Source organism: Chrysemys picta, chromosome 19 (assembly GCF_011386835.1).
Source record: "Chrysemys picta bellii isolate R12L10 chromosome 19, ASM1138683v2, whole genome shotgun sequence".
Classification (NCBI taxonomy): Eukaryota; Metazoa; Chordata; order Testudines; family Emydidae; genus Chrysemys; species Chrysemys picta.
In genome coordinates, this window is record NC_088809.1 from 17669595 (window position 1) to 17696744 (window position 27150).

At 43.4% G+C, this 27150-nt stretch overlaps 3 protein-coding genes and 1 long non-coding RNA gene across 11 annotated transcripts in view; 1 reads left to right on the forward strand and 3 right to left on the reverse strand.

Moving 5' to 3' along the window:
* Positions 1-828: 828 nt before the first annotated feature.
* RPAIN (RPA interacting protein) lies at positions 829-7176 on the reverse strand. Its single transcript, XM_005284406.5, has 7 exons — positions 7017-7176; positions 5120-5308; positions 4193-4256; positions 3181-3295; positions 2469-2532; positions 1863-1997; positions 829-1077 (listed from the first exon to the last, which is right to left on the reverse strand). The coding sequence occupies exons 1-7, from the start codon at positions 7092-7094 to the stop codon at positions 1048-1050; spliced, it is 675 nt and encodes a 224-aa protein (XP_005284463.2). The 5' UTR covers positions 7095-7176; the 3' UTR covers positions 829-1047.
* A 198-nt stretch (positions 7177-7374) lies between these two features.
* Positions 7375-22559, forward strand: NUP88 (nucleoporin 88). 5 transcript variants are annotated; one of them, XM_065573343.1, is made up of 17 exons: positions 7375-7677; positions 8802-8971; positions 10896-11021; positions 11247-11333; positions 12134-12310; positions 13273-13459; positions 14108-14258; positions 15483-15581; positions 15812-15902; positions 16660-16761; positions 18268-18426; positions 18679-18804; positions 19533-19598; positions 19893-19973; positions 20460-20586; positions 20810-20928; positions 22206-22559. In XM_065573343.1, exons 1-17 carry the CDS (start codon positions 7441-7443, stop codon positions 22366-22368), a joined length of 2268 nt encoding a protein of 755 aa, XP_065429415.1. In that variant the 5' UTR covers positions 7375-7440; the 3' UTR covers positions 22369-22559. The 5 variants fall into 5 exon arrangements, with proteins under 5 accessions (XP_065429415.1, XP_065429416.1, XP_065429417.1 ...); XM_065573344.1 differs by having other exon boundaries at positions 7377-7677; positions 22305-22559; XM_065573345.1 differs by lacking the exon at positions 7375-7677 and adding an exon at positions 8568-8588.
* LOC135976619 (uncharacterized) lies at positions 16890-20554 on the reverse strand. Its single transcript, XR_010593905.1, has 2 exons — positions 20434-20554; positions 16890-17961 (listed from the first exon to the last, which is right to left on the reverse strand). It is a non-coding gene; the product is annotated as an uncharacterized LOC135976619 (long non-coding RNA).
* Positions 22560-22777: 218 nt separating the features above from the next.
* RABEP1 (rabaptin, RAB GTPase binding effector protein 1) overlaps positions 22778-27150 on the reverse strand; it is a 75561-nt gene continuing 71188 nt past the window's right edge. For all 4 annotated transcript variants that reach the window (XM_005284413.4, XM_005284412.5, XM_065573342.1 and 1 more), the window contains one exon: positions 22778-26440. In XM_005284413.4, coding sequence (XP_005284470.2) covers positions 26339-26440 — 102 coding nt within the window. In that variant the 3' untranslated portion in view covers positions 22778-26338. The remainder of the gene's footprint in view (positions 26441-27150) is intronic.

Below are 27150 nucleotides of genomic sequence, written 5' to 3' on the forward strand. Positions count from 1 at the left end.
CTTTTTATAACCCTGTTGGCCACTCAATCAGCTGTACTGGTATGAGTTCTGATATAGACCAGCTGTTTAGCTCACTCAGCATCCAATCAAAGCTACAGTGATCTTTATTTGGAATGGTTGGGGCTGATGTGCTGTAACTGAAGCATTTGAGAGATAGAATGCATCTAGGTTTTAGTTTACCCTCATCACAGCCCAGTTGAAAACCACCAGACATATTCCTCAGCAGCATGTATCAATCACATCAGAGATTCTGAAAACAGCTGAGATGTGACTGCCCTACTCTGATAAACAGGTCAGGCTGATTTAAAGGGCACTACTATATCATAACTGTTACTTCAATCGACTACCCTCTACAGTCAAAAGGAAGTGATGGATGAGTTTTTACATCATTTCACATTTGTCACTGCATACTAGTCATAGCTTAGGTCTGGCTCAAGGTTGCAAATAAAGATGCACTGTATCATGCTTCCTATTCAATGGCACATACTAAGTCTAAATAGTAAAAGTATGTATTAGTCTTTTTCCTATGATAAAGGTCGGGGTTAAGCTGTAGTAGCAATGATAGGGACATTAGATCCAGTGAGGGAAGACTTTAATGTAATTTTTGTAAGGGCCAGTTTGGTCTTGGTGTATGTTCACTTACATTTCACAACTGAAATTTTCCATCAACCCTGGAGCAGGCACCTCCTGCTCTAGAGTAAGTCACATGTAACTACACAAGCTGAGACAGGCAGAGTTCTTAAAATTGCTGCAGAACAGGAAATAAATGGAAAGCCAGAGAGGCAGCCGTAAGGCTTGTGCTGAATTCAAGATGCTGGGAGGCTTGTCTCATTTCTGTGAATAGCCACATCTCATTTCAAATATTTATTTAGCTATCAAAAGTGCAGATTAATATTGCTTGATATCCAGTATTAAAGTACAAAAACATTATATACAGTTAAATATAAAAAGAAAAGATGTGCAGGATGCCATCCAAGTTGCTTAGAGGCTGAAAGAAGGATCTTACTAGTGTATTCTTTCCATGGAGAAACCCCAGCAGGGTTGTAGTTATATGAGAACTGTCCAAGAGTCACAGACCTTTGGAAAAGAAAGAGCCCAGTCACTTACAGGTATAAACTATAAAACCGTAATTATAACACTAGGACAACTAATGCTAAGAGGCACCCCCTAAACCTGGGTTTGGTCTATTCACAGGGAGAAACTCAAGAAGGGACCATACTCTGTCTAAAGGTTATGTTGATTTCAGCACAACATTTGGGACTTCTATAAACAAGCTTTCAGTACGCTTAAATCAAAATGGTTTCACAGCTTGTTACTGAAATGAAAAGTGTGGTCTTGGGGATTTAAGCATTCCCTGCAGCGTTTGCAATCCAACCTTTGCAGCACTGTGCTAGTGCAGGAGAACCAGAAAGTAAAACCCAGATGAATCACTTTCACTAGGTTGTCTAAGATAAGACAACTAGAAAAAAGGAAACAAAGATGAAGAGTAACTTATATTTTAAAGACATCTTTAGTTTTAGTAAAATAGCCTGTTTATTCAGGATATAGATAATTACTTAGCCCAATAGTTCCTTTTGTGTTACATGGCATGGAAATACATACTGCATATCGTACATGTAAAGGACAAGTAGCCAAATTAGAAAATGGAATGAAACCCTACTGTCATGTTCCTCATAGAAATGCCATGCTTTTGCAAACCCAGCAGCTTCCCAAAAGGGGTGTGGTGGGGTGGGAGGGCACGGTTGAAAGGGGAGCAGCTTAACCTTTAAGTTGAATAGGTTGATTTGTTTTTGCCTACTACATGGAGAAGCACACATGAATGGGGATGCTTCCCCGAGACTCCCGTGGCAATTTAGACTCACCGGACAGCTCATGAGAAGATTGGCTTCTCCCTCCATTCCACTAGTGATGGAGAACTCAGGATTGTGAAGACACTGATGACCATGTTCTGTTACACTCTCTTCTAGAAGTGACCGGAGCTTCTGTTCTGTCATGCCCTGAGACAGAAATAGATTAAGAAACTCATCTTGTGCTTTTAAGAGGATTTTCTTAGGAGTTGCTTTGCAGCAAGTTTACCTAACTCTAAGAACTAGCATTTCTGACTGCATAGCTCCACATGCTGGATGATTCACTTCAGACACAAGCTACTACACTGGATTTCTTCAGCTTTTTTTGTTCTATATGATGCTTAGTAGGAGAGAGAATGTATAGGCCCATATTTTCTCCCAGGCCCCTGCTGCTTGGTTCTCCAATCATTCCATTCAGTGGACTTCTGGGATGGGCTCTACAGACCACAGTTTGAGAACTACAGCTCTGCGCAGCCACCTTCCCATCAAACTTGTATGGGTGCAAAAGAGGACCAAGACAGGGGGCTCAAAAACATGAACGCACCATGTCAGCAGCATTCAAAACAGAGAGGCAACTTTGCCCAGAATTCTCAGGCGCTACAACAATAAATGGTAGTTTACCTGTGTGCTGATGTATAATCCACACTGGCATAAAACCAAATGACTCATCACCGTCAGGTTATTCCTAGAAATAGAACACAATGTGGTAGCCTTGCCAGACAACTAGAAAGCGAAAACACTGAATTCCAGCAAGACTGAAGTTAGATTTTAGAAGAATCTCTCACACACAGGATTTGTGCCTCTTGAGTAACTGTAACAATCAAACCCTTACTAAAGAAAGAGGTTTGCTTCCCCTGCCGCCCCTCCCATGCAAGAGGCCAAACTGCATCTGTAGCCAGAGAGAATGACTATTTATCAACTCACTGCAGAATGCCCTGTACCACTTATGGCTATTTGGATCATCAGCGTACCCTATAGTATGCTTCATGCAATGAATGGTATGGCAGAGAGACATAAAGCTGAGGTGTTCAAGTCACGTTACACACAAAGTATGAGGTCTGGTCTTAACTTCTTATGGCATATTGCTATTAAAGGCTTACTGAGTTCCACAGCTGGCTGCATTCCAGTGATAAGTGAAGAGCTCCATATATCTCTCTTATTACAGCAAGAATGAATGAAGCCAGACTTCATCAGCCAATCACCAGTTGTTAGAAAGCATGCATAAAAAGCTGTTTAAGCTCTGACATCATCATCACATACTTGGGTGAAATTCAGGTCTACTGGCTTGTGAGGTAGTTAACATATAGCATTTGATGACAGGAACACACTTCACCTTTTACACACTGGACAGATAATCTTGTTGCCTGCGTCCAAGCTGTCAAGCATTGCATTGAGGCACTCCTGGTCGAACTGCAGACTCCGTTCATATTCTTCTATTGTCAACTGTTCTGTTAAAGAACAACAACATTGTTGTCATTGGCTACGGACCTAAGACAAATGTCAAGATGAAATTGCTATGGCTATGCAGAAAGAAATCTGGGTTAGTCGCTATTTCTAATTTGTCTTTCTTTGGAACAGCTGCAAAAACATTAGGGGATTCTGTCTTAAATCCTTACTCATGATGCACGCTGAAAACCTCTAGATGATCCTAATCTAATTCTGCCTACTACACCTTCCACCCAAAGATCTCAAAGTACTTTACAAGCATTAATCAACTGCACCTCACATCTTCCTATTTTATAGATAGGGAAACAGAGATTGTGATTTGTCCAAAGAGTGTCAGAGCCTGAAACTCCTGGATCCCAGTGCTGTGCTCAGACTACTCATTTCAGAGGATACAAAAGGAGATTTGTTGTGTGCTATTATGACTGTCATTTGGTCATTGGCTGCTCACGGGAAAGTCAAATTAGGGTGAGAGGCAAAAATCAAATTTTTATATATATATATATATATAAAAATGGAAATACTGGAACATTTTTGAACATTTTTACTTATCCATCTTCCAACCCTTTAGAAGGGAACTAAAGCTCTCGTGAACAGTCCAAGCTCATGTTCTTCATTGACCTCTCACACATCCCATGATTTAACTCTCAACTCTTGGAGTTGTAACAAAGCAATGCTACCAATCACATCCAACCACCTTCCAGGATCCCAAAGCATCTGAGATCATGTTTTTTTGTTTTGTTTTTTTTTTAAAGAGTCCTTTGGAAATCACATGATTTCTGAGCCAAGAAGAAAGTCCAGCCTCAAATAAATGGATGACTAGGATTTCAGGACAGTTAAAAATGGCTCACAGAGGGTATTTGCATGTGTCAGTATGAAGAATATGTTTTTTGAAAAGCTACCCTGTGAGATCAACTCTTGTTGGATTTCCTCCAGTACTGCTAGTTCATCAGGGTCCTCCAACACCTGAAACATACAGAGATGAGGATTAACATCAGCTGGACAGTACTGCATTAAAACAATCCAGTGTAATCAAACAAGTGACTCTGCTGCGTTTACAACTATATAGTGGGAGTTTCCTGAACTTCCATGGTGTGTTTGCAGTTAGCAAGCAGAGGTTTCCAGACTCTTTTAAAGTTAGATAGAAGTTTCAAGGAAATACAGCCCCACTCCCCTTTAACGTCAAACCTTAACATTTTATACCCATTTGTAGATGTGTCATTCTAAGAAATTGGAGAAAACACTAATCTTTAAAAACCAGGCACAAAAAAACAAACCAAACCCCCAGAATCACAAGATTCACATGCAGCTGGTGAACTTCCCATTCCTAGCTATAAGGGACTGAGGGGCAGTAGCTCCTGATGTTGGATCCTCCACTCATATGGCTGAAGCAGCTCAAAGCTTTTGAGCTGTGCAAATCTTGACCAGCCAGAGGCACGAGATCCTTAAAGCAGGGCATTACAGCTAGATCCCTACTACCCAGAAAGGTGAGAAGGGTACTAGATATAAATAACAATAGATGTACATTATCTTGAGATGAGAAGATGGAGGGCTGTGCATATCTGCAACCCTGAGATAGCACCTGATTAGCAGAGAGAAGCCTGGGAAGTTTAAAGATGAGCCCTAAAGCAAACAGGCTTTTGAAAGTGTAAGGGCCTGCACGTAACAGGAATGATCAGGCCCATTAGAGGGACTGAAGTGTTAAAGGTTTAGTCTCTTCATAAATGTTCCTCTAGTTGAGGACGGAGATGCAGTTTGTAACATTGTTCGATGGAGAAGCCATGGATAGGGCAGCTCCAAGATGAGGTGCAAGAATCTAGCTCACTGACCTGTGACAGCGCCTCCTTTCTCCTGAGGGAGGGCAGGCTCACATTCACTGACTGCAAGGCCTGCCACTCCTCCTCCATCACCTCCTGCACGAGAAGAGCAGCCCTCGCATTGCAGTGCACATTCTCCCCGGCCTGGCGGTATCGATCCAGCAGCTTGGCACGACTGTTTTTAAGTCTCTCCACACAGCGCTTTGAGAAAATAGATGATGCAGGATTCATTAGCGTCATGCCTCTTCTTTTGGCTGGACAACGGGGCAACCAGACACTGGTTTTATAGCTCAGGGATGTAACTGAAGAAAACTGAGAAACTACAGGACTGTAATAGCAACATGGTTTTGGGGAAATCCCACCTGCCAACTGGAGCAGGTGGATAGAACCAGAGACCAGTCAGGCTCCTAGGCCATTAGCAGACAGGAGGCCAAGAGCTCAGGTTCAGTCCAGTTTGGCTGGGATCTCTCTCCAGTCAGAAGGTAAGTCAAAGGAAACAGCTGTATTTTCTGCCCAATCTCTAATACACAAGCACCAAATTTTGATGGTGCTGCTATGATAATCCCATGTGTGTTGCCAGATCTCAACTCAGATACATACTTGGCTGGCAATTCTTTGGCTTCTTCTGGCTAGAAATTACTTGTTCTGCCATCAGCCAGCTGTATATACTGTCCCCACTCCCTTCTCTATCTTTTAAGAATAATCTAGAGTTGGTGGTAAGGGGGTAGGAGAATTGACCTGAAATCAGAGCCTGACAATATTTATTTCTCAAGGTTGTACTACTGGCAGTAGAAACCTAGGAAACTCAGAACAGCTCCCCTCTTCCCCCCACTGCCACTAAAGCACATAGAAGGTCAACATTCAACTCTTCTTTCTAGGTAGCTTTCAGGGTGCCATTGAAAATAAAGCAGTGGCCAACTCATATCTGTTTGAAAATGGTCCTACTGGGTTCCAGGAAGTGGACTGGCACAACCCCTTCCCCACCCACAGCTAAAGGACCCTCCCCTAGTCTATGGGGAGGAGCCACTGAGCCCGGGACTCAAATGATTATGGGGGACAACAGGAAAAAACAACAACAAGGGCAGGTGTGAAGGTCAAAACAAGGGAACCAGAAGGGGACACTGAGCAGAGAACTACGGACTGCGCTCACTGCTCCTCAAAGGTGTCAAGGGAGCCAGCAGACTCTGCCCAGAGGCACTGTGCTTGGATGCGTGAATGGAGAGAGGATCGGAAATAGGCCCCACAGTCGTAGGAAACCCCCTGAGCCAACATCCTCTCCCTGGTGTTGTAGACGGCCACTTTGATCATCACTCGGAGGAGGTTGACGGGAAGGTCCCGTGACTGTAAGGCCACGGATAGGGTGAGCATGTATGAGAAGGTCAGGGGAGAAGTGCAGGAGGAGCCGGAAAAGGGGCTGCAACCTGAGGCGCTCAAGGTAAACGGGCGCTAGGGTCTCCCTCACGCCACAAAAAGGACAGGCGTCAGGGACTGGGGTGAACCACGAAAAAGGTGTTAGGGAGACAGCATGGCCCAGTGCATAAACACTGGCCTGGTGAGTCAGAAGACCTGGGTTCTAGTCCTGCCTTTGATCACGTAAGCCTTCCATGCCTCAGTTTCCCAGTGTGGAAGACAGTGCAAATGGGATTCTACCCGCCCTACTACGGTAACTATTACTATTAACAGGTCTCCCCACCCGGGCCAGGGCTGCTCGCCACCCAGCCTGTGGGCAGGGGACTCCCGCCACCTGGATCTCTCACCCCAACAGCGGCCGGTGAAACACCGGGCCACGGCGAGCGGAGGGACCGCAGAGCCGCCCGCGCGGGATGGGGAAATCGTTACAATGTATCCAGTGCCCGAACGCCGGGCTCCCCCGCGTTCTACAGACCGGGGGGGGGCACCCTTCCCTCACCCGGCGGTAGGTCTCCTTCCAGGGCGGGGCTGCGGCCCCCTTGTAGAGAGAGCGATGCCGCTGCCCCAGCGCCTCCATGCCGCAAGCACAGCCCAGACACGGCCTCGCGTGGTGCGCGCTGGGACTTGTAGTCCCGCTCTGCGCCGCCCGCCCGGTGCACGCTGGGACGTGTAGTCCCGCTCTTTGCGTCGCCCGCCCGGTGTACGCTGGGACTTGTAGTCCCGCTCTGCGCCGCCCGCCCGGTGCACGCTGGGACGTGTAGTCCCGCTCTTTGCGCCGCCCGCCCGGTGCACGCTGGGACGTGTAGTCCCGCTCTTTGCGCCGCCCGCCCGGTGCACGCTGGGAGCGGTAGTTCTGAGGCGCCAGCCGGCCCCTGCGCGCTGATTGGCGAGCGGAGCTCGGCGCTGTTCCGGTGTGGCGGGCGATGGCGGCCGAGGGGGAGCCGGCGGACGAGTGGCGGGCGGCGCTGCCGCACCATGCCGTGCTGTGCCGGCTGCGGGAGCAGAGCGCGGAGAGACCCAGCCCCCCCGGGCCGACCCGCAGCCTCATCTTCGGGCTGGACTCGGACCTGTTCCTGTGGGACGCGGAGCGCGGCGCCTTCTACACCCTCAGCCTGCGGGGCCTGAGCGGCGCGGAGCCCGAGGGGCTGGGCCGGTACCAGGTACCGGGGGGGGGGTGTCTGAGGGGCGCGGAGCCCGAGGGGCTGGGCCGGTACCAGGTACCGGGGGGGGGTGTCTGAGGGGCGCGGAGCCCGGGGGGCTGGGCCGGTACCAGGTACCGGGGAGGGGGGGCTGTCTGAGGGGCGCGGAGCCCGAGAGGCTGGGCCGGTACCAGGTACCGGGGGGGGTGTCTGGGGGGCGCGGAGCCCGGGGGGCTGGGCCGGTACCAGGTACCGGGGGGGGTGTCTGGGGGGCGCGGAGCCCGGGGGGCTGGGCCGGTACCAGGTACCGGGGAGGGGGGGGTGTCTGGGGGGCGCGGAGCCCGGGGGGCTGGGCCGGTACCAGGTACCGGGGAGGGGGGGCTGTCTGAGGGGCGCGGAGCCCGGGGGGCCTGGGCCGGTACCAGGTACCGGGGTGTGTGTCTGAGGGGCGCGGAGCCCGAGGGGCTGGGCCGGCACCGGGGAGGGGGGGGGGGTGTCTGAGCGGCGCGGAGCCCGGGGGGCTGGGCCGGTACCAGGTACCGGGGTGTGTGTCTGAGGGGCGCGGAGCCCGAGGGGCTGGGCCGGTACCAGGTACCGGGGGGGGGGGGGCTGTCTGAGGGGCGCGGAGCCCGAGGGGCTGGGCCGGTACCAGGTACCGGGGGGAGGTGTCTGGGGGGCGCGGAGCCCGGGGGGCGGGGCCGGTACCAGGTACCGGGGGGGGGGGCGTCTGGGGGGCGCGGAGCCCGGGGGGCTGGGCCGGTACCAGGTACCGGGGGGGGGTGTCTGAGGGGCGCGGAGCCCGGGGGGCTGGGCCGGCACCGGGGAGGGGGGGGGGTGTCTGAGCGGCGCGGAGCCCGGGGGGCTGGGCCGGTACCAGGTACCGGGGTGTGTGTCTGAGGGGCGCGGAGCCCGGGGGGCTGGGCCGGTACCAGGTACCAGGGGGGGGTGTCTGAGGGGCGCGGAGCCCGAGGGGCTGGGCCGGTACCAGGTACCGGGGTGGCCCTGCTTTGCCCCCCGTCCCATCTGCTTACAAGTCAGTGAATGTTTCCAGAATACTTAATGTAATGTTAACTCCTGACTATGTAGTACTTTTTAATGACCTATTTATTAGTATTCGTGTTTCACTGTGACTTTTTAATTTTCAGACCCTGGTTTGCATAAATCCACCCCTTTTTGAGGTCTATGAAACCCTGTTAAGTCCCACACAGCATCATGTGGCACTCATAGGCATTAAAGGGCTGATGGTACTGGAATTGCCTAAACGCTGGGGAAAGAACTCAGAATTTGAAGGTGGAAAACCAACAGTTAATTGTAGGTAGGTTATATTTCAGTCAGATGTTTAACCACATTCTGTTTTGACACTCTTCATGTGTGAGCCTCTGGTCTTTCCCGATCAAATAAAGTGGTGCAAAAAGATCTGACATATGTGCTGAGTGTAAGATACAGAGCAGTAAATATGAAAGAAGAGTTTCATAAATAAGGAACAGAGTATTTTGAAGATTTCCAATTGAACTTTGTCTGAGAGGGGTACAGTACTTGTTCTGAGCTGAGTCAAAGGCTAGTTGGGATTATGGGGCTAAGAGCCTCCACAAATTCAATGAGCATTGTCACAGAGGACCTTCTAAGACACAATTTTCAAATTATCAAGTGTGCCCCACAGGCAAATTGGGATACCAGAGAAATGGTGTGATGGAAATAGGTTCTCATCCTCATTCCTAAGGGACAAAATATTCACATTGCATGAGAATCTAGGCAGTGGTCCAGTTAGTCTACTGCCCTGTCTCTGATAGTGGCTAATAATAGATCCTTTAAGGAGAGGTGCAAGAAACCCAGTGGGGCGGTAATTATGGGATAACCTGCCCCTCGGGAAAGTGTTTTGTGATTTGGGATTTGTATCACTCGGACTATCATACTATCCTCATCACTTTTGTTGGCAGTCTTGGAAGAGTCTAAGGATTGAATAGACAGGGAAACTTGACCTCCTTAATGCTGCTTCCTTTGGCTCAGGAACGTTAGCTTGCCCTGCTGCTTCACATGCTAGTTACTTTGTGTGTAAATGGAGAACTTCAGCCTGAATAAGTGAAATAGGATGGCACCTTCTACTTGTACCAAATTAGCAACGGGAAAACTGAGTGTGAAAGGGGGATCATAAGTCCTTCATGTATTTGTATTTAGAGTGTAAAAAACAGTTTCACTCAATGTGGGATGTTTTTACCCATGGCCACATGGAACCCAGAGACTGAGCCTAGCTCTACCATTGCTGCTTTGTGTTGCTTCAGGCTGCTGATCCTTCCCGTCTCTGTTTGGGTTAAACGTCATTGTTTCTGCCTGTATTTTGTGGCCGTGGTAACAACCACAATAATTTAGGATTTTTGAGTTGTTGCATATCTCTTCAAACACTTGTGGAAGTGATCATACAATGAAACTACTCTGTTCCTGATTTATAAATAGGTGTGATAGATATATGGGTCCAAACATCTGTTAGAATAGAAGCAGCACTCTGACAAGTACATCCAATAAAATGATTTCAAGGGTTAGTGCACTTGTTTCGTCCACTCAGTAATTATTTGAATGGATATGGATAGGGAGAGAACCCATTCTTCATGCTAACGCATATTTTACTCAGGATTCAAACATCCATCTATGGTGCTGGTTATAAATGCTTATAAGGATTTACTTCTAATCACAGATACATATGAAGTGACTTATTTCTGACCACTACAAGAGACTTCAGATTCTATCAGAACTGCTGATAGAATTTAGTTTCCCATTAAAGGGACATTGCCATCTTGAAACCTAGTCAGTTTAAAACATGAGTCAAAAGGGGCTTTAAGATCCTACACCTGTATCCCTGAGCATCTGCCAATTTTTGTTTCTCCTTGTTTCCTATGTCTTGTACATTTTTCACTCCCTGATCTTGTGTGAGGGGATAGGGAGGAAAAAACAGGTGAAACTGACTAGTGACACAGTCTAGTCAGACAGTGCTATCAAACATACAAAATAAACTGGAAAAAACATTCTCATCTTTGTTATAGTAATCTTAGGTATTGTAACAGTAGTGGGTAAAATAAATTTTCAGACAGAAGGGTCATGTGACTGTAACTTAAAGATTGCCCTTAAACTTTAAATACAGCCAAAAACCATTTTGAGACTTAAATCAGGCTATTCCCCCACAAGAGAAAAGCAGTCTGTTTTGATGGTGTGCCTTTTATAACAGTATTACAAATTTGTTATTGTAGCACCGTTCCTGTTGCTGAAAGGTTCTTCACTAGTTCGACATCCCTGACCCTAAAACATGTGGCCTGGTATCCCAGTGAGACATTAGAACCTCATGTAGTTCTGTTGACTTCAGATAACACTATAAGGTAAACCTATTTCTGTTTGCTCTTCTGAATGTTTTTTTTCTAGTACAAGAACTAGTTGTTTACTGTCTTATGTGTAAGCATGCTTATTAGTGGAATTACAACCTAAAAATAGCATAGAAAGAAGTTCAGGATGGTAACTACTGATGTACTGACTCTGCATAAGCAGGGAGTCATCATGTATGAAGTTAATGACTTAATGAAAGTATTTATTGTTTGTTCTTCTAGGATTTACAGTCTGAAGGTGCCGCAGACACCTGTGAAGGTGATTGCTCTTTCAGATGCTGAGGAGGAGAGTTTAATGCTCAATAAAGGGTTTGTGCAGTTTTTCGATATTGAAATGCTCTCAACAGGATCAACTTGCTGATGTACCAAATGTGTTTTTGTAGAGATGGAAGAGTACCCGGAGAGAAGATGGCGTAATGTGTTGTGATAAATTTGCCAGTGGGGAATCTTATTTCCTTCTTTTCCATAGCTTGTTTTCCCTAGTCCTCCTAGCAAAGTAGCTGAACTTGTTTTTCCCCTGCCTCACCATTTTAGAGGGAGCAGGGGAGTAGCTGTCTGCAACAAAAGCAAAATATTTTAAAGTTAAGATTATGTCCTAAACAAAGGATAAAAAGGGGCTTTTTGGAAGAGAATGTAAGAGGTGGAGCTTATCGCCCTATCTTGTCTCTGACCTAGCTGAAATGGAGACACCTGTTGCTCTCCAACAGCCAAGCCATGGCTTAATATATTGCACTGAAAATACTACTACCTTCTCACCTCTCTGAGTGCTATGTATTTGGGCTGGCTGGCAGTTCAGTTTCAGAAACTGAGTAAGAAATCAGTAGGTTCAGTGGAGGTGGGGGGAAAGATGCAGTGTTCTCTTGAAACAGCCCATCAGTCAGTGTCCCTGGAGACTTTAGCTCATGCATTTAACTGAAGAGAGGGGCAGTACCCATCTTTAGGTATCTATTGCAGAAAATACTGTTGGCTAAAGGACCAATCCATAATTGTAAAATCTTAATCACATTTATCTAACGTAGCAGTAAATGCCACTTGAAATGCGGCCAGTAACTGTGTGCAGATAGTCATCACTAACCATAATTTTTGGCCTGTCTCTCTTCCTTCCCCAGGAGAGCGTACACAGCGTCACTAGGAGAGACTGCAGTGGCATTTGATTTTGGGCCTCTGGTATCTGTTCCGAAGAACATAGCTGGGCAGCGAGGGAGAGAGGAAGTATTGGCATATCCACTATATATATTATATGAAAATGGGGAGACTTTTCTCACATATATTAGCCTCTTACAAAGGTAGGTACTTAAAGTACAATGACCAATTTTGTTTAAAATGTGATTCATGTAACACTTCTATTTCATTTCTGTGCAGATTGATCTATATTTTATATCAAGATTTGTGCCAGATTCAGGAGCAGATGCTGTATTGAATTCCATCATTTTATATTGTAACCCAGGCTTATTCAGTGTTGGTCTTTGTGCCCCTCTAATGGTTGGACCACATAGAGCTTTCAGCCTCTAGTCTTTGAGCTAATAGACCTGGACCTTGAGCTCAGGCAATAGAGGCTCATTGTTTTAGATCCAGAGGTCCTGGGTTCAGTCCCCACTGCTGATAACCCACTTGTGTGTCACAGTACTTTAAAAGAGATACTCAGATCAAATTTGGATGGAAAACTAGGGTTTGGTTAAAAATCAGCTGTTCTAAAGGTACCCTATTGACTCTTGGGGTTTTTGGCTCCTAGTGTGTGACAAGCAGGAGCTCCCATAGCTCAGAGTGAGGCTGTGCTTCAAAGAACCAAACCCCTTTTGAGATCTAGTCCTTTTCATAGCCCAACCTGAGAGCAATACAATAAAAAAACCAAACCACTGAAAAATAAATTCTTAGGTATTGACATTTGTTCATAGAAAATTAACTTGAGTGTCTCTTTAAGTACGTTGTACAGCCCTTCGTAAAGGGGTGTGGCACTGTTTATTGACTCCATTGTATGATAAGTGTGTTAGTCTGAGACAATACAAGATTATTACTAAGATTCATTCCTTTGTGTGAGAGCACCATGCAGGGCATGTAGCCCAGGAACTTGAATTTTCATTAGGTTGGATTTCAGGTTGCCAGACTTGAGCAAGAAAAACTAGTAAACGTATGTGTTCCCCTAGCTGTTGTCCTTGGCTTTCATTCTTTCCCAGGGGATTACTGGAGACAATTTTGGAAACTTGGGTCTTAGTCTTCCAGTAAGCACTTCCTCGTTTCTTCTTTGCAGCACTGGAAAACTTGGCAAGCTGTTGGGCCCATTGCCCATGCACCCCACAGCCGAAGATAACTATGGCTATGATGCTTGTGCTGTTCTGTGCCTGCCCTGTGTTCCCAACATCTTGGTGATTGCCACCGAGTCAGGAATGCTTTATCACTGTGTGGTACTGGAGGGAGAAGAGGATGATGAGCAAACGGTAGGGTGGTGTTTCCTAGGAACTCTATCATGTCACTTGTTCCTGTGGTGTTCTCTTCTTTGTGTCCCACATCCTCATTTCCTGAATGGAAGCACTCAAAAGAAATGTTCGTGTTGGCCCCTTGCTAATCTGACCGACATTTAAGTTAAAATAGAATCATTAGGTATTATTTTAGCCGAAATGTTGGTCTGATTAGCAAGGGGCCAACATGAACGTTTATTCTGAATATTCAGTTTAAACTAAACCAAACTATAGCTTGATGCTTATTTATTTTCTCAGAAATGTGGCACATTTCTTTTAAAAATATCTCCTTTAAAATTATTAACTCTGATGAGAAACTGACATCACTCGCTGCAGAGGCACTACAGGTGACACTAAAGAGAGAAGAGCATCATAAATCCACGGGGACTGGGCAGGGACCACCCTGCTTGATTTATGAAAAGAGCAGCTGCTCTGGAAAGCCTCTTCAGCACCTCCCTGCAGGCTGTAAGTAGTGACCGCTAGGGGCTGCCATTCAAGAAACAAGGAGGTGTTTTATTTAAATGCTGGAAAGACCCTTCCCATGCTAAGGAACATTTTCTTCTTGCTATTATAATGGTATTTTTGCTAGAACGATGTTTTACTGATGCATTCAAATACTTTTTACAGTCAGAAAAGTCTTGGGACCCAAGATCTGACCTCTTCCCTTCTCTCTATGTGTTTGAATGTGTTGAATTGGAACTTGCACTGAAACTGGCATCAGGAGAAGAGGAAGAGCCGTTGGAATCTGATTTCTCTTGCCCAATTAAACTGCACAGAGGTAAAGGTGAAATTAATCAATACTGTTGCTGTTTTAATTCACTTTATTTCAAAATGTAATATGTTAAGTAATGTTGACCTTATCGCTGTACTCAGAGCAGTGTTTTGAAAACAGTTCCTTGGAGTCTGTTGAAGCTACCTCATCTGTTAACAGGTTTCAGATAACATTTGTATTTTTTTTTCTTTTATTGCTAATTTTAAAAAGGAAGTCTCAGGAGAACACAATGATGCTGAAATTGGTTTTTAAATGAATCGAAGCGTTCAGTACCTGCTGTCTCTACACAGCACCAGGGGTAGGAGTTGCAGCTCTTTAGACTTAAAAAGAACATAAAGGCCATACTGGGTCAGACCAGTGACCCATCTAGCCTAGTATCCTGTTAGTAGCCAGCGTCAGATGCTTCAGAGGGAATGAACAGGACAATTTTGAGTGATCCATCCCCTGTTTTCCAGTCCCAGCTTCTGGCAGTTCGAGGTTTAGTGATACCTGCAGCATGGGATTGCGTCCCTGACCATCTTGGGTAATAACCACTGAGGGACCAAAGATATCTTTGCACTTGTTATTGTTCTGATGGCTACCATTATAAAGGATAGGGTGAAGATTCTAATGTTTCCTTCCTCTTCAGTGCAGGTTGTGCTGAGTGTGAGTTTAAAGCCTTCTGCTACTAAATGTATAACTACAGGGTGCACATGCATTTCTGCAGACTTGCTGAATGTGTGCTGCTAAAGTGTGTGGACAAACTGCAAGGCTTATGTTATGTAGCTGAGACCTTGGAAATTGGGTGGGCATAAAGTATAGCCAGGCTTTATTTGTTTAATAAAGTTAGGAGTAAACTGGCACATGTTGCACTAAGATTCCATATGTTGTTTATAAAGGGTTAAGAAATGATTGTTGTAAAGTTCAATAGGTCAATAGTTGGCTTAAAATTACCTGTAACCTCTACTAAGCATATTTGTAACATGCTTATAACACCTATTATTTTATTAACCCTTTATGATCTGTTTATAAATGAAACTGTAATTACAAAAAAAAAAGGCACCGATTCAGTTGGTTGGACTGAGTGCAGGAAAGGGACTGGGTAGCTCATGCTGTGTAAGTATTAATGCAAAATAGATGAAGGGCCAATCCGAGTAGAGTGCTGAACCTTCAGCACTCGCTGAATATAGACATACAGGAATGATTTTGTGTTGTTTTTTGTCCTAATAATATATATTGCTTAATTTTCAGATCCTAAATGTCCCTCTAGATATCACTGTATACATGAAGCTGGTGTGCACAGTGTTGGACTAACATGGATCCACAAACTTCACAAATTCCTTGCGTCAGGTGAGTAGTGAAATTGTCTTCTACATGAGGGAAAGTGTATTCGTTTATCAGACTACTTCCTTCTGTGGAAGGTAATTGTTTATCAGTGACTGGTATCTGAGAACAGTCGTGGTATTATCCAGAATGTGTAGACCTCTTCTTCCCTCCTCTTCCTCCCCCCCCCGTAAAGTGGTTTGTAATTTAAAGAATCTTGAACATAATGCATTTGAAACAGTCTCCTGTCTTTGTAGATGAAGAAGATAAGGATAGTTTACAAGAACTTGGAGCAGAACAGAAGTGCTTTGTGGAACACATTCTTTGTACAAAGCCATTGCCATGCAGGTAGGAACCGAATGTCCTCCATTTCCCTTGAGTGAAGAAATGTTCTGTTGTGTGTATTAACTCTCAAGATTCCTTCTGAATAATGTATTGGCTGAGCTGACAAAATCCAAATAATTACAAATGATTAAACTCTGAGCACCAAGAGTTGGTATTTTAGGATTGAGCGTTTACCCCAAATGCATTCTAATAAAGAATAAAGCCTGAAATTCCCACTTTGGTAGTATCTGAACCCCACCCATCCAACCAACAAAAATTGAGAGATTATCACCAACATTAGCTGTCCTAGTGCAAGATTTAGGGGTTTAATGGGAACACTAAAACACATACTGCTTTTAGAGTCTCCCTCATAGTATATTTATGGAGTGTTAAAACTCAGACACAGCCAATCACTAATTTCAAGCCAGCAAAGCATCCCTAATCTGGTGCAAGGTATTACCTGATGGGTAAAGAGCCAGTTATGCTCTATGATGTCCTGTATTTGCATATGTCCACAAGCTGGTTTTATTTCATAGTCAGGGGAAGGCTAATATCTTATATAATTTGCATGAGAAAATGGTGATTACTTACAAGATGGTTATCTGAGAGAGTGCTAGTATGCTTTAGCTGTAAAAGTATTTTGTGCACCTTAAGAAAGATGTCCTAAATCAGTGAAACTTTGGCCTCCAAGTTGATTGATGTAGATGGATACAACTTTCTGGATATATTCTTACTGCACTGACAAAAGGTGTTTTGAATGATAATCTATTTATTTCCCCAGGCAGCCCGCTCCAATTAGAGGATTTTGGATAGTCTCTGACATCTTAGGGCCCACAATGATCTGCATCACCAGCACCTATGAATGTATCACGAGGCCTCTTCTGTATGTAGTTTTCTTACTTAATTGATTTAAAATTTGTGCTTTTCCCTTATCTTTAGCTCTATTCAGTTAGTGCTTCAGTGTCTCAAGACTTGTTTTCTGTTCCGCCAGTTTAACTAGGACTTCTGCTCTTCTTTTTCATATTTATCATTTTTTATTTCTTTTCAAATAGAACAAATATACCAAAGTACAAGTGTTCTAATATACAAAGTAAGGAAGGAGGGTTAGGATAGAGGGAAAGGAGGGGAAGTAACATGTCTGCATTAATCATAGACCTCTAAAATCAGCCCAAATTGCTTTTAATTTTTCAGTCATTCCCCTTCTGTGGAATGCCAGTTGTTTGTTAGCTGTGAGGTCAGCCTTATCAATGTTGGGGGGGGGGGATCCACTTTTCCATTTTTTTGCAGGATTAATTTTTTTAGTGACCAAAGCTGCACATTGGAACCATGCCACCTTGTTACCAGGTAACCTGCAGGTGACTGCAGTGCTTGTAAAATAGACTTAGCTTATTTCCTTTTAAATAACTCTTATGCTAAGAAAATGCCAGCTCATCCAGGAAATGGTCCAATCGACCAAGTTTTATGGGGCATTTTGAGGAATAATGTAATAAACCTAGAACACCTTCAATGCTTAGGACACCATAGAATCAGTCTTTGTGTTGGCCCAAGAAGCATTAGCAAAGGATTCGTGAAATACTGCTAGAATTCTTTTTTTATGGTACTTTCCACCTGGTGATTTCAAAGTGCTTTACAAACATTAGGGCCAGCAACATTCTGGAACTAACTACATTTGAGGCAGTATACACAATTGTCAGACTGCGTTTAGGGGCTTAATCTTTCCACTGGGTTTGTGAAGTCTACAGGTTGTGTGTGCGTGAAGAAGAGAATAGAAGACCTTAGAAAATCACTATCAAGGTGTGGGGATTTTGGTATTGTTTCTTTAAACATAAGGGAAAAATAAAATGGCTCAAGCTAAATAATTCTGAGAGAATGTTGGGGTTTTTTGTGGCTTGGTAGTTTGTATCCAGATCTTGTTCAAATACCAAACTAATATTCTTCTTCAAAAAGAGCAGCTAGTTCCATGACTTTCTCATTTACATTTTTCTAAAGTGTTTTTCACTGGGATATCCAAGTACTGTATAGCAGTCAAAGATAATCCTGGCTGGGACTTGAATGGCAATCTGGCAGCTTGCTGTCTCTGGCCCTGTGTAGATACAAGTAGCATTTTAGGTTTTCACTCTGCCATGTTTGACTTCAATTGGAATTGCCATAGAGTAGAAACAATTCCATGAATGTTCTTGTTAGTCCCTTTGGATCTAGTGCTCTGCTACTGCGTGTTGCACAGGCCTTGGTTCATAGCAGTTCTGTTAATACCACCGTAGATGGAAGCTTTGCCCTAATGTGTCTCAAACTGATGTCATTTAAGGATTTTTAAATTCCATTTATATTTTAAAGAAAGCAAAGTTCTGTGTCATTAAGTATCACTTAAATGTGTGTTTTGTTTTGGCAGAACGACAGTCCATCCAGCATCCCCTCCGCTCCTGTGTACGAGAGAGGACACTGAAATTACGGTCTCACCTCTTCGTATCCTAGCTAAATCACAGCATTCATTTGAGAAGCACATCCGAAGCATCCTGCAGCGCAGCTCTGCTAACCCATTGCTTTTGAAGTATGAGATTTTTCTATATGGGACTCGAAAGGAGGGAGGAGACGACGTTATAGAAGGAATGTGCACCCTAGAACCTTTTATCTGTGTCTTAGGACATTGCCACGGGGGGGGAGGGTTGGCATAGACTTAGTGTCTCCCACCCCAAACAGATTTCTGAGAGGACTTCCCTGGTTAGCAAAGAATTTACCTTTTAAAAAAACACTTGTTAGTGGGATTGCATGTACACAAATAGCTTGTTCTGTGTGTTTTAAGGTCTGCTGACAAAGATGCATCTCCTCCCCCAGAGGAATGTCTTCAGCTCCTAAGCAGAGCCACACAAGTGTTCAGGGAAGAATATATTCTGAAACAGGATCTGGCAAAAGAGGAGATCCAGCAAAGGTAACATGGTTTTATAAACATGTGGCATATTTAAGCTTGTCCTTTGTTTTTAATAACATCAGAATATGCCCATATGAGAGATGCCACCACATATAGACATTACTTTTAATGTTGCAATTCACTCTAGATCCCCATCAAATATAGTATTAAGGACCTAACAGGATGGTCAGACAGCTGGGCACCTGGAAGAGCACCTGCAAATAATCATAATGTAATGTAGAGAAATCTATTTCTGATCCTCAATCGTGTTGATCTGAGACTAGTGATATTCCAGAAATGATAGATTCAAGTTACAGGACAGTAGTACCACACAAATGTCAGCATAATGCTTGTACTTTTACAGAAGATGATAGGTGCAAGGAAATATTGAAAGGAAGCATGGGGGGGGGGGCCTGCTCTAAATACTTGAAACCTACTAGCCAAACATTTCCTTTTGGATGTAGTTGTACAGAATCAACCTGCCTCCATGCCTGGGGATCTACAGAGACCTTTACCATGGTAACAGCTTTGCCAGAAGTACTAAAAATGAGAAATTACAATGAATAACTCTTCCCTGTCCCTTTGAACTCTCTTCTTCTTTGGAGACATTCCCTTCTCTTCTGACCTACTTTCAACTCTCCAGGGTGTCCCAAGTTTTGTTGGCTTTTTTGTTCTACATGTCTCTGGAGACTATTAATCATTACATTGCCTTGTGAATGGACTGGCCTCTGACTCAACTATCATTTTAGAGTGAAATTGCTGAGGGCACAGAAAAATAAACAACTGGAAGATCTTAAGTACTGTCAAGTGGAAAGGTGAGTTGGACCTGTTTAATTGGCTCTGTCAGTTTTTAGCTAAATCATGGAATGTTAATTGCTTTCATGTGTATAGGAATTAAATGGTTCAGAAAAGTCTTAACCAATTAGCTGGTTAGGTTTTCAGTGGGACTAACTACATTTAGACGACTGCACTGTTGTAGAGAACCCATAGAAGTTAGACTGGGTCACAGGTTTAACATCCAGCTTCACTAGCCCCTTTTCAAACAAGTACGTTACATGTTTTTTTCCATAATTCTGAAGTAATTTTGAACGTTTCTCACTTGTATAAAGGAACAGTCTGCGGGAAATGGCTGAGCGCTTGGCTGAGAAGTATGAGGAAGCTAAAGAAAAACAAGAAGATATTATGAATAGGTGAGTACAGAGATTGACACCTGTTTCCTCATCAGTGCTGGATGCTACTGAGGTTCAGAACAGTGTATGGGGGGAGGGAGAAGAGTCAGTTTGACTTTTCCACAGTACCGTCAATGTAATCAGAAGATGCCAAATGTATTTAGATGTGTATTGTGGGTTTCAGGTCCAGTAATGAACCTTTTAGTGTTACGGCCACACCTTTTACTCATGAAGTTCAGCAATGTTAATGATTCCAGTGGGCACAAAAGAAGCCTCCAGCCAGCAGAGAATAATTGACTTGTAGAAAGATTATTCTTCTAACAGGAAGGAGAAAATGGACATTAAGTATTTAAGAAATGCTTTAGCTAATGGAAAACACAGGGACACCTCAAAAGAATTCTTCACAGTAAGGGGGGCCAGCAGTTACAAATAGTAAACAGCCTAGTACATAAATGGTGGTGTACAGAAGTTTTAAAGTTACCTTTCACTCTTTTTTTGTGTATAAAGGATGAAGAAAGTGCTTCGCAGTTTTCACTCTCAGCTTCCAGTTCTGTCAGATAGCGAGAGAGACATGAAGAAAGAATTACAGACAGTACATGATCAACTGCAGCACTTAGGAAATGCTATCAAACAGGTGAGCATGGGGTGGCACTGAAACTTGAAGATATGGAGTGGAAAACATGGCAGGAAGGAAGCATGCAGGGACAGGATGAATCATGTTTTCTGCAGTTATGGGCAAATTGACACACTTCATCTGCAGCTGCTCAATTCCTATTCTCTGTCATATGCAATGAAACAGTGGACTCTTGAATGTTTCATAAGGTTTCTAATGAGTCCATTATTCATGCTACTTCTAGGTGAAAATGAAAAAGGATTATCAGCAGAGAAAGATGGAGAAGGGGATCAGTCCACGAAAACCTACCATAACCCTCAGTGCCTACCAGAGCAAGTGCATCCAGACAGTTCTGAAAGAAGAGTAAGTTAACTTTTTTCCAAGCTGGGCTCTTTGTGCTTTGGGTTGATTTTGTGAGTGCATTCAACTCCCAGTCATTGAAAGTTTTAACTCCAAACAGTGCCATTAGGGTACATACACTGATACTTAAGGGTTTATCTTCAAAGCTGGGAGCTACGTTATTACCAATAGCTGGTAACTTATGTTATCTTATTCTGTAGCTAGCTGTGGAAACCTTGAAGATTTGACCAGAAGTAGATGGGTCTGAGCTTACTTTAGAGAGCACTACTTATCTAAAAAGACTGGAGCATGTGGGAAGAGGGTCTAAGAATTGTGCATGCCAGTTGGTCAGCTGCTTCCCCCTTTCCCTGAAAACTTCTATCCTGCTGGGGGCCTTAGTTACACTAGGTCACTTTGTCAATACGGCAGTCTCAGGGTATGATTGCAGCTTGTGTAGACGTACCTGAAGAGCGAAATTGTGACAGCTTGGGCTCTACAAGGAACTTACTCAGGTGGCTGCCTGCGCCAAAGCCTATGCCGTTGCGGCTTCACTGTGCTGGCACCTGAGGTAGCTTTAATCGAGCTAGCTCAGGTTTGTCTGTAGGCGCTGCAGGGAGACTCTAAAGACTTGGTAATGGACAAATTCATGAATGTGAAGTCATCATTAAGTAGTGAAACTTGCAAAGTCTTCATTAAACAAACTATATGGAAATTAAACAAACCGCTGTTGTGAGAAGCAGTGGCTGGCTGATAGTGAAACCAACTCCTCAGAGCAGCACTGTGCAACAGGAATAGAGGTGACAAGTGAAGCCCAAAACATACTGAAGCTTCCCTACAGTGCTGTCTTGTGTTCCTATTGAAGTGAAGCAGGGAGGTACTTTCCATCAAGTTGCATTTTTATTGGAGCACTGCTGCTGTGGCATCTGAACATACTATGGCAACTCTGGAAAACTTATTTCTTAAACTCCTCCCTAGGCAATTTCAGTACTTACTTGTAGTTAACACGGTGGAGCCCACGCACCTAAGGTTTAGTGAGCTGGATTTTATTCCATCTTGTACATGGTGACAACCCTACTGGAAAATTTTAGGGTTGTCACCATGGGTCTAAAACAGAGCCTATGAGGCCAAACAGTGATGTATGAGATAGGTGGTATGGCTGGCCTCACAGTTAACCAACAGGTTTTATGAGATGCTAGCCAGCCAACTTGTTCAAGAATTACCTTCAGCATGAGCTTTTTAAAGCACTTTGTAAGCCTTACCTTTAATACCACCTCCCTCTTTCAGTGGAGAATGGTTTTTAGTTTCAGGAGCAGTGGCTTCCAACCAAGGCAAGACCTGTCACATCCACCCCCTCAGAATTACAGCATTGTACAATTCAATTCATGTCTACTTTCTTGCAGGGGAGAACACATAAGGGAAATGGTGACACAGATCAATGACATCAGAAGCCATGTGAACTTCTAACATGCCAATGACTAAGTCCCCACAATAGCAAGGCTGAAATGCTTTTGACATTGCAGCAAAGAATATTAAGGGGGAGAACAGACAACCCACATCTATTTATCAGTAACAACTGTTTGTGCTACACAATATGCTTTTTATTTCATATTTTGTAAAGACTCAGTATTGAATAAAACACTTTTGATAAGAAAAAATCCCTTTACAAGCTCAGTTTGTCTCCTTAAGGAGAAGGGAACTAAATGTTTTAAGCTTACAGTTATCCACTGTGTAAAACTAAGTATTAAATCAGTCTAGAAAAAAAGGCAAGATTGAGGAAGGGGATTTTTACTTCAGCAAAGAAAACTCTAGGATCCATCCTCTACCGCCCCCTCTGGCAGAAAGGAGATTAGAAAAACCAGAAAAGCACACACACTTCAGCAGCTTTTGTTTAATTTGGACCACTTTCTTCATAAGGACACACCTTCAATACAGTTAACAAATGGTTACATTTGAATTCTGTAGACAGCAGAATTCTACATCCACAATTGCACAGGACACCAATGGCTTGGTTCACTGAAATGCAGTATTCACTTCCAAACACTCAGTTTGCCTTTATCAAAAGAATTTAGAGGCCAGTTGTATGTTTACTTTAGGATGATTTCAAGGGACTGAGTATGGATGCTTGACTTCTTCCCTGCTTCTGCTAAAAGTGACATGGTCAAGCTAAGTTTTAAGAAGTAGTACTGCACTGCTTGACAATGGCACATGCAGAAGTGCCAAAATAAAGCTGTTAAGGAAAGGAGGGATACTAGACATGCTGCAAAAAAGAACATTCTAGTTAAAGATTAAGACTACACAAGTGTTGGGAATACTTCATGAAACTTACTGAATAGTCCATTTTCTAAATTAGTTTTTTGCTGTATAGTAGGTAACATGTTACAGCTAGTGCATGTTAACTAGAACTGTAAAACTAACCACCCTCACATCAAATTGATCCCAGGAGCTTCTATGATAGCAGGAAGATTATCCCTCTACAGTCTTAGGGATACATGCCAAAATTAAGATGCTTTATTTCCACTTAAGGGACTTCAATCACCACATTTGGCAGACAGCTCTCCAGAGGGCACCTGAGTTTTGTGTGTGACTTTTCCTGAAGAAAAGTTAGTTCCTTTTGAAATCGTGCCTTACTTTCCTCACACCTTTGGGCTCTTCTGGCTAACTCAGCTCTAGGGCTTATGTTTGACAATCTAATTCTCTAAGCTTAGTTGGTGGCAATGCAGTCAACCACTTCATCTTCACCAATCTGCCTAGGGCCATATTTTCCACAAAAGCTAGAAGCCTTTTGTTTTTGGACTCTTTCGATCCTGCACATACAGTGAGAGGCAGGGTGTGCAGCAAGGGGCCCTGGGAGCTCAGATTAGCAGCTGAAGGGCTCATGCCCATACTACACTCTATCTTTAAACATCGGTACCTAATAGTTAAAAGCTGAATTGAATAAAAGATTAAGGTAGGGAAAGGGAACATGGAGTAGCAAAGTGAGACTGGAGAATGCTACATCAATATTCAGAGCTGTCCGTGAATATTAAAAAGGTTGGGAAACTTCCACAAAAAACTGAAGTGAGGTTGCTGCACTGAATCACTCAATACACTCGGTAAAAGCAAAAGATATAATCATTTAGTTCCCCTTCTCAACTACATTCCTTCCAGAGCCTGTGTACCCCTACTCTCATCCTAATTATACATGCAGCCATCTATCCGGGCTATAAAAATTTAGTACAACATGCATACACATGCACGTTTCCATTCTGTAATTTCTATATTAGTTACTAGCAAGTTTACAAATGCTCACTAACAGCTCACCCACTCACTTTTCCTGAAGACTGCAGCAAGACATCACAGCCAGCATCTGCAACCAAACACCACAGCTACGTGAAATGCAGTACATGGAAGCCATACCAATGAAAACAAACTGAGCAGAGTTGAGGCTGACCTGTGGTAGTAGAAGGGAGGCTGAGAAGAGGAAGTGACTCAGTGCAGAAAAGATGTTGAATGATTATTTCCTTGCTTTCTTCCAGTTTGGGATATATAGCCTAGCAACCTCACCTCAAAGTTAATTATTTTTGGGCCAGGCTACTAGGTTGTTTCCTCAAATAGGTGCTACAACGAATTTAATGTTAGATTTATTCCAGTTCTCAGAAAAGAGCCTTCTTCCTTAAAGCACTGCTACCGGGTTTAAGTACCAGCAGAACATTAGCAACATAAGGTGGGTGAGGTAATATCTTTTAGTGGAAACAAGCTCTCACCAACAGACAGACATTGGTTCAATGAAAGATTACCACCTCACCCACCTTGTCTATCTAATATCTTGGGATCCACACAACAACAACACTGCATTGTAGAATGTTAGCTATTTTCAGAGCCTAAGGGGATATATAGGCTGAAAACAGTTGCTTTTCCTGTGATTCCTGCTGCCAAACGGGACCAAATTTTCAAGTGTGTACATACAATATAGTGCATGTGCCCACTTAAAGACTTGTGGATGCTCAATGTTAATATTCAGAAAGTATATTCCTACTAACCTTTCCATTAGTAAAGGCTGAAATACTGATCAAATGACAACTTCCATTCCTCTCAAAGGCCAGAGCTAGTTCAGTTATCACAAGGGCCAGTTCAAATATTCAGAATTTGCAACACTTAGTATAGTACAGTGGCAGATAAGCCATCATCATCTGACAACCTGTATGGAATTCTAATATTTTTTTAAAAAGTCGTGTTATAATACTGTTTTGTATGACAAGAAACCCAAACCTAGCACCTGTAGAATATCACAGTCTTGTTGCATAGTGTTACCTTAATGTCTAGTTAAGGGTCAGAGTAGGATTGGAGTTATTTCCTTTGTTTTAAGCAATATCTGGACACCATATTTGAGATGCATTGCACTTGAATGAAACCTGCAGCATAATGCTTTTGTGCTATGTGATGCAGGTTGCATGTACTATTAACCCAACCTATATTGGCATTGGTGTGAGACTTTGAATTTTTCCTTAATTCAGAATCATCTTCCTTTTTCAACTACAAATTATACTGGGTAAAAGCTAGTTGACACAGAATGACATTCACCCCAGCAGAGATGATGTGCAAATGCCCTATATGTTGCTTAAATGGTGCACAGAGTTTTGTTAACAGTCTTAACACAAATATGGGACTAGCAACACCTCAGTTCTAAAACTGAGAAAGTATCAGTTATGGTTCCATTTTTTTAAATTAAACCTGTGAAGAAGAGGTTCTAAATAGTGCATTTCTTTAACCCCAGAATTTTAATCTGAAGTCCATTCTTTACTGATCAATTCATTTTTTGGGATTAACTTGTATCAGCTCCTGAGATGCACAGCTCACTCATATCCATCACATTTCAACAGCATTCAGATTGTTCAACAAAAACTAAAAAGCACTGAGTTAGGAAATAAGATCAATATCCAGTGTCCTGCTAATAAATTCATATTTTAATATAAAATATTCATACAGCACACTACACCTCAGGCTGTCTGCTAGCTGAATACTGTTACTGACTATTCAAAACAGAAAAACTTCAATCACTTTGCTCTTCAATGTGTTTTGAGGGACGATATGATTTCCAGCAGCTACTTTGATTACAGTATTTAGGGGGAAGTGTTCCAGATATCTATATTAGGTTAAGAAGTTGGCCAAAAGGAAAAAATATTTTTCAGAACGGTAAGGACTGTTTCCACTTACCGTGGAAAACAACACTGCACCCATTAGTGTTCCCATTAGAAAATGCTCTTCTACACTGCAAGGCTCCCTGGTGCGCTCTTCCTGCCCTGTGCAAAACCTTCTCCCCTCTAGAAACAAACTCAGTCATTGCTCCCCTCTGTCATCATCTGCTCTTTCAGTTAGAGTTAAATAATAATTAATGTTGCTATAAAGATGAGTTAAAAACCCCAAAGGCAGCCTTGGAGCCCTGCCCATCAGGGTGTCATGTTTCAGGAAGCTGATTAATGTCTGTCAGTTTTGTGTCGTTCAGGATTGCACGGATTCTCTCCAAGGAATCTGCCTGCCGGATCCGTTCCAACTGCACCTACAAAAAGCAATGAATACAATGAGCTGGTAAAATGTGTGTAATACTTCTCAAACCAGAAGATATGGTATTAGTGTGGATGCTATCTGTTCTGACATGCTACGTCAGCATATCCACACTGCGCACTTCTGCACATGAAACAGTGGGCCCGCTCTGTGGTCTGCAAAGGTCTAATTTAGTTAACAGTAACTGATCTGTTTGCTATCTCAGAAAAGCCCATGCAACTTAGCTTGTAAGCCTCTAGTTAGTGACGGCATGAGTTGATGCGAACCCCTACAGAGAATCTGAAATTGTTTCCTCTCCCATTTATGCAATGGTTTTAGAGTTCTTCCCTTAGGATATTCGGTATTACCCAGTAGTGCTTTCTTATGCCACGCATGCCTAACAAGAGGGTTCAAGTATGTTCATTCAGGATCAAGGGGGAAACGCGTGTACAGTTACTTTACCGTTCAACTGTTTCCTTATATGAAACTATTTCTTCACTGAGCCAATTCACATACCTCCACCCCCCATTAAATGTTAAATCTTAACGATGCAAGTGCAATACTTGGGATGATTGGTAAACATGGACATCATAACATGGGAAAGGAGATCTCCTCTACACTGAATTTACAAAATTACTCCAAACATCAGCATGTCATATATTTGATACACATCTTGATGCAATCATTCACAAAATGACTGATAATTAAAGTGTTTAAACAAGGTAA

Bases quoted from the DNA above. Each gene is read 5' to 3' on its own strand.
- RPAIN (XM_005284406.5), bottom strand. From the start codon at position 7,094: ATGGAGGCGCTGGGGCAGCGGCATCGCTCTCTCTACAAGGGGGCCGCA. The intron at 1,998-2,468 runs GTAAACTACCAT...TTTCTGTCTCAG, and splicing joins GATTATACATCAGCACACAG to GGCATGACAGAACAGAAGCT. The intron at 1,078-1,862 runs GTGAGTCTAAAT...TCTTTTCCAAAG, and splicing joins ATCTTCTCATGAGCTGTCCG to GTCTGTGACTCTTGGACAGT.
- NUP88 (XM_065573343.1), top strand. From the start codon at position 7,441: ATGGCGGCCGAGGGGGAGCCGGCGGACGAGTGGCGGGCGGCGCTGCCG. The intron at 18,427-18,678 runs GTATGAGATTTT...GTGTGTTTTAAG, and splicing joins GCTAACCCATTGCTTTTGAA to GTCTGCTGACAAAGATGCAT. The intron at 20,587-20,809 runs GTGAGCATGGGG...TGCTACTTCTAG, and splicing joins TAGGAAATGCTATCAAACAG to GTGAAAATGAAAAAGGATTA.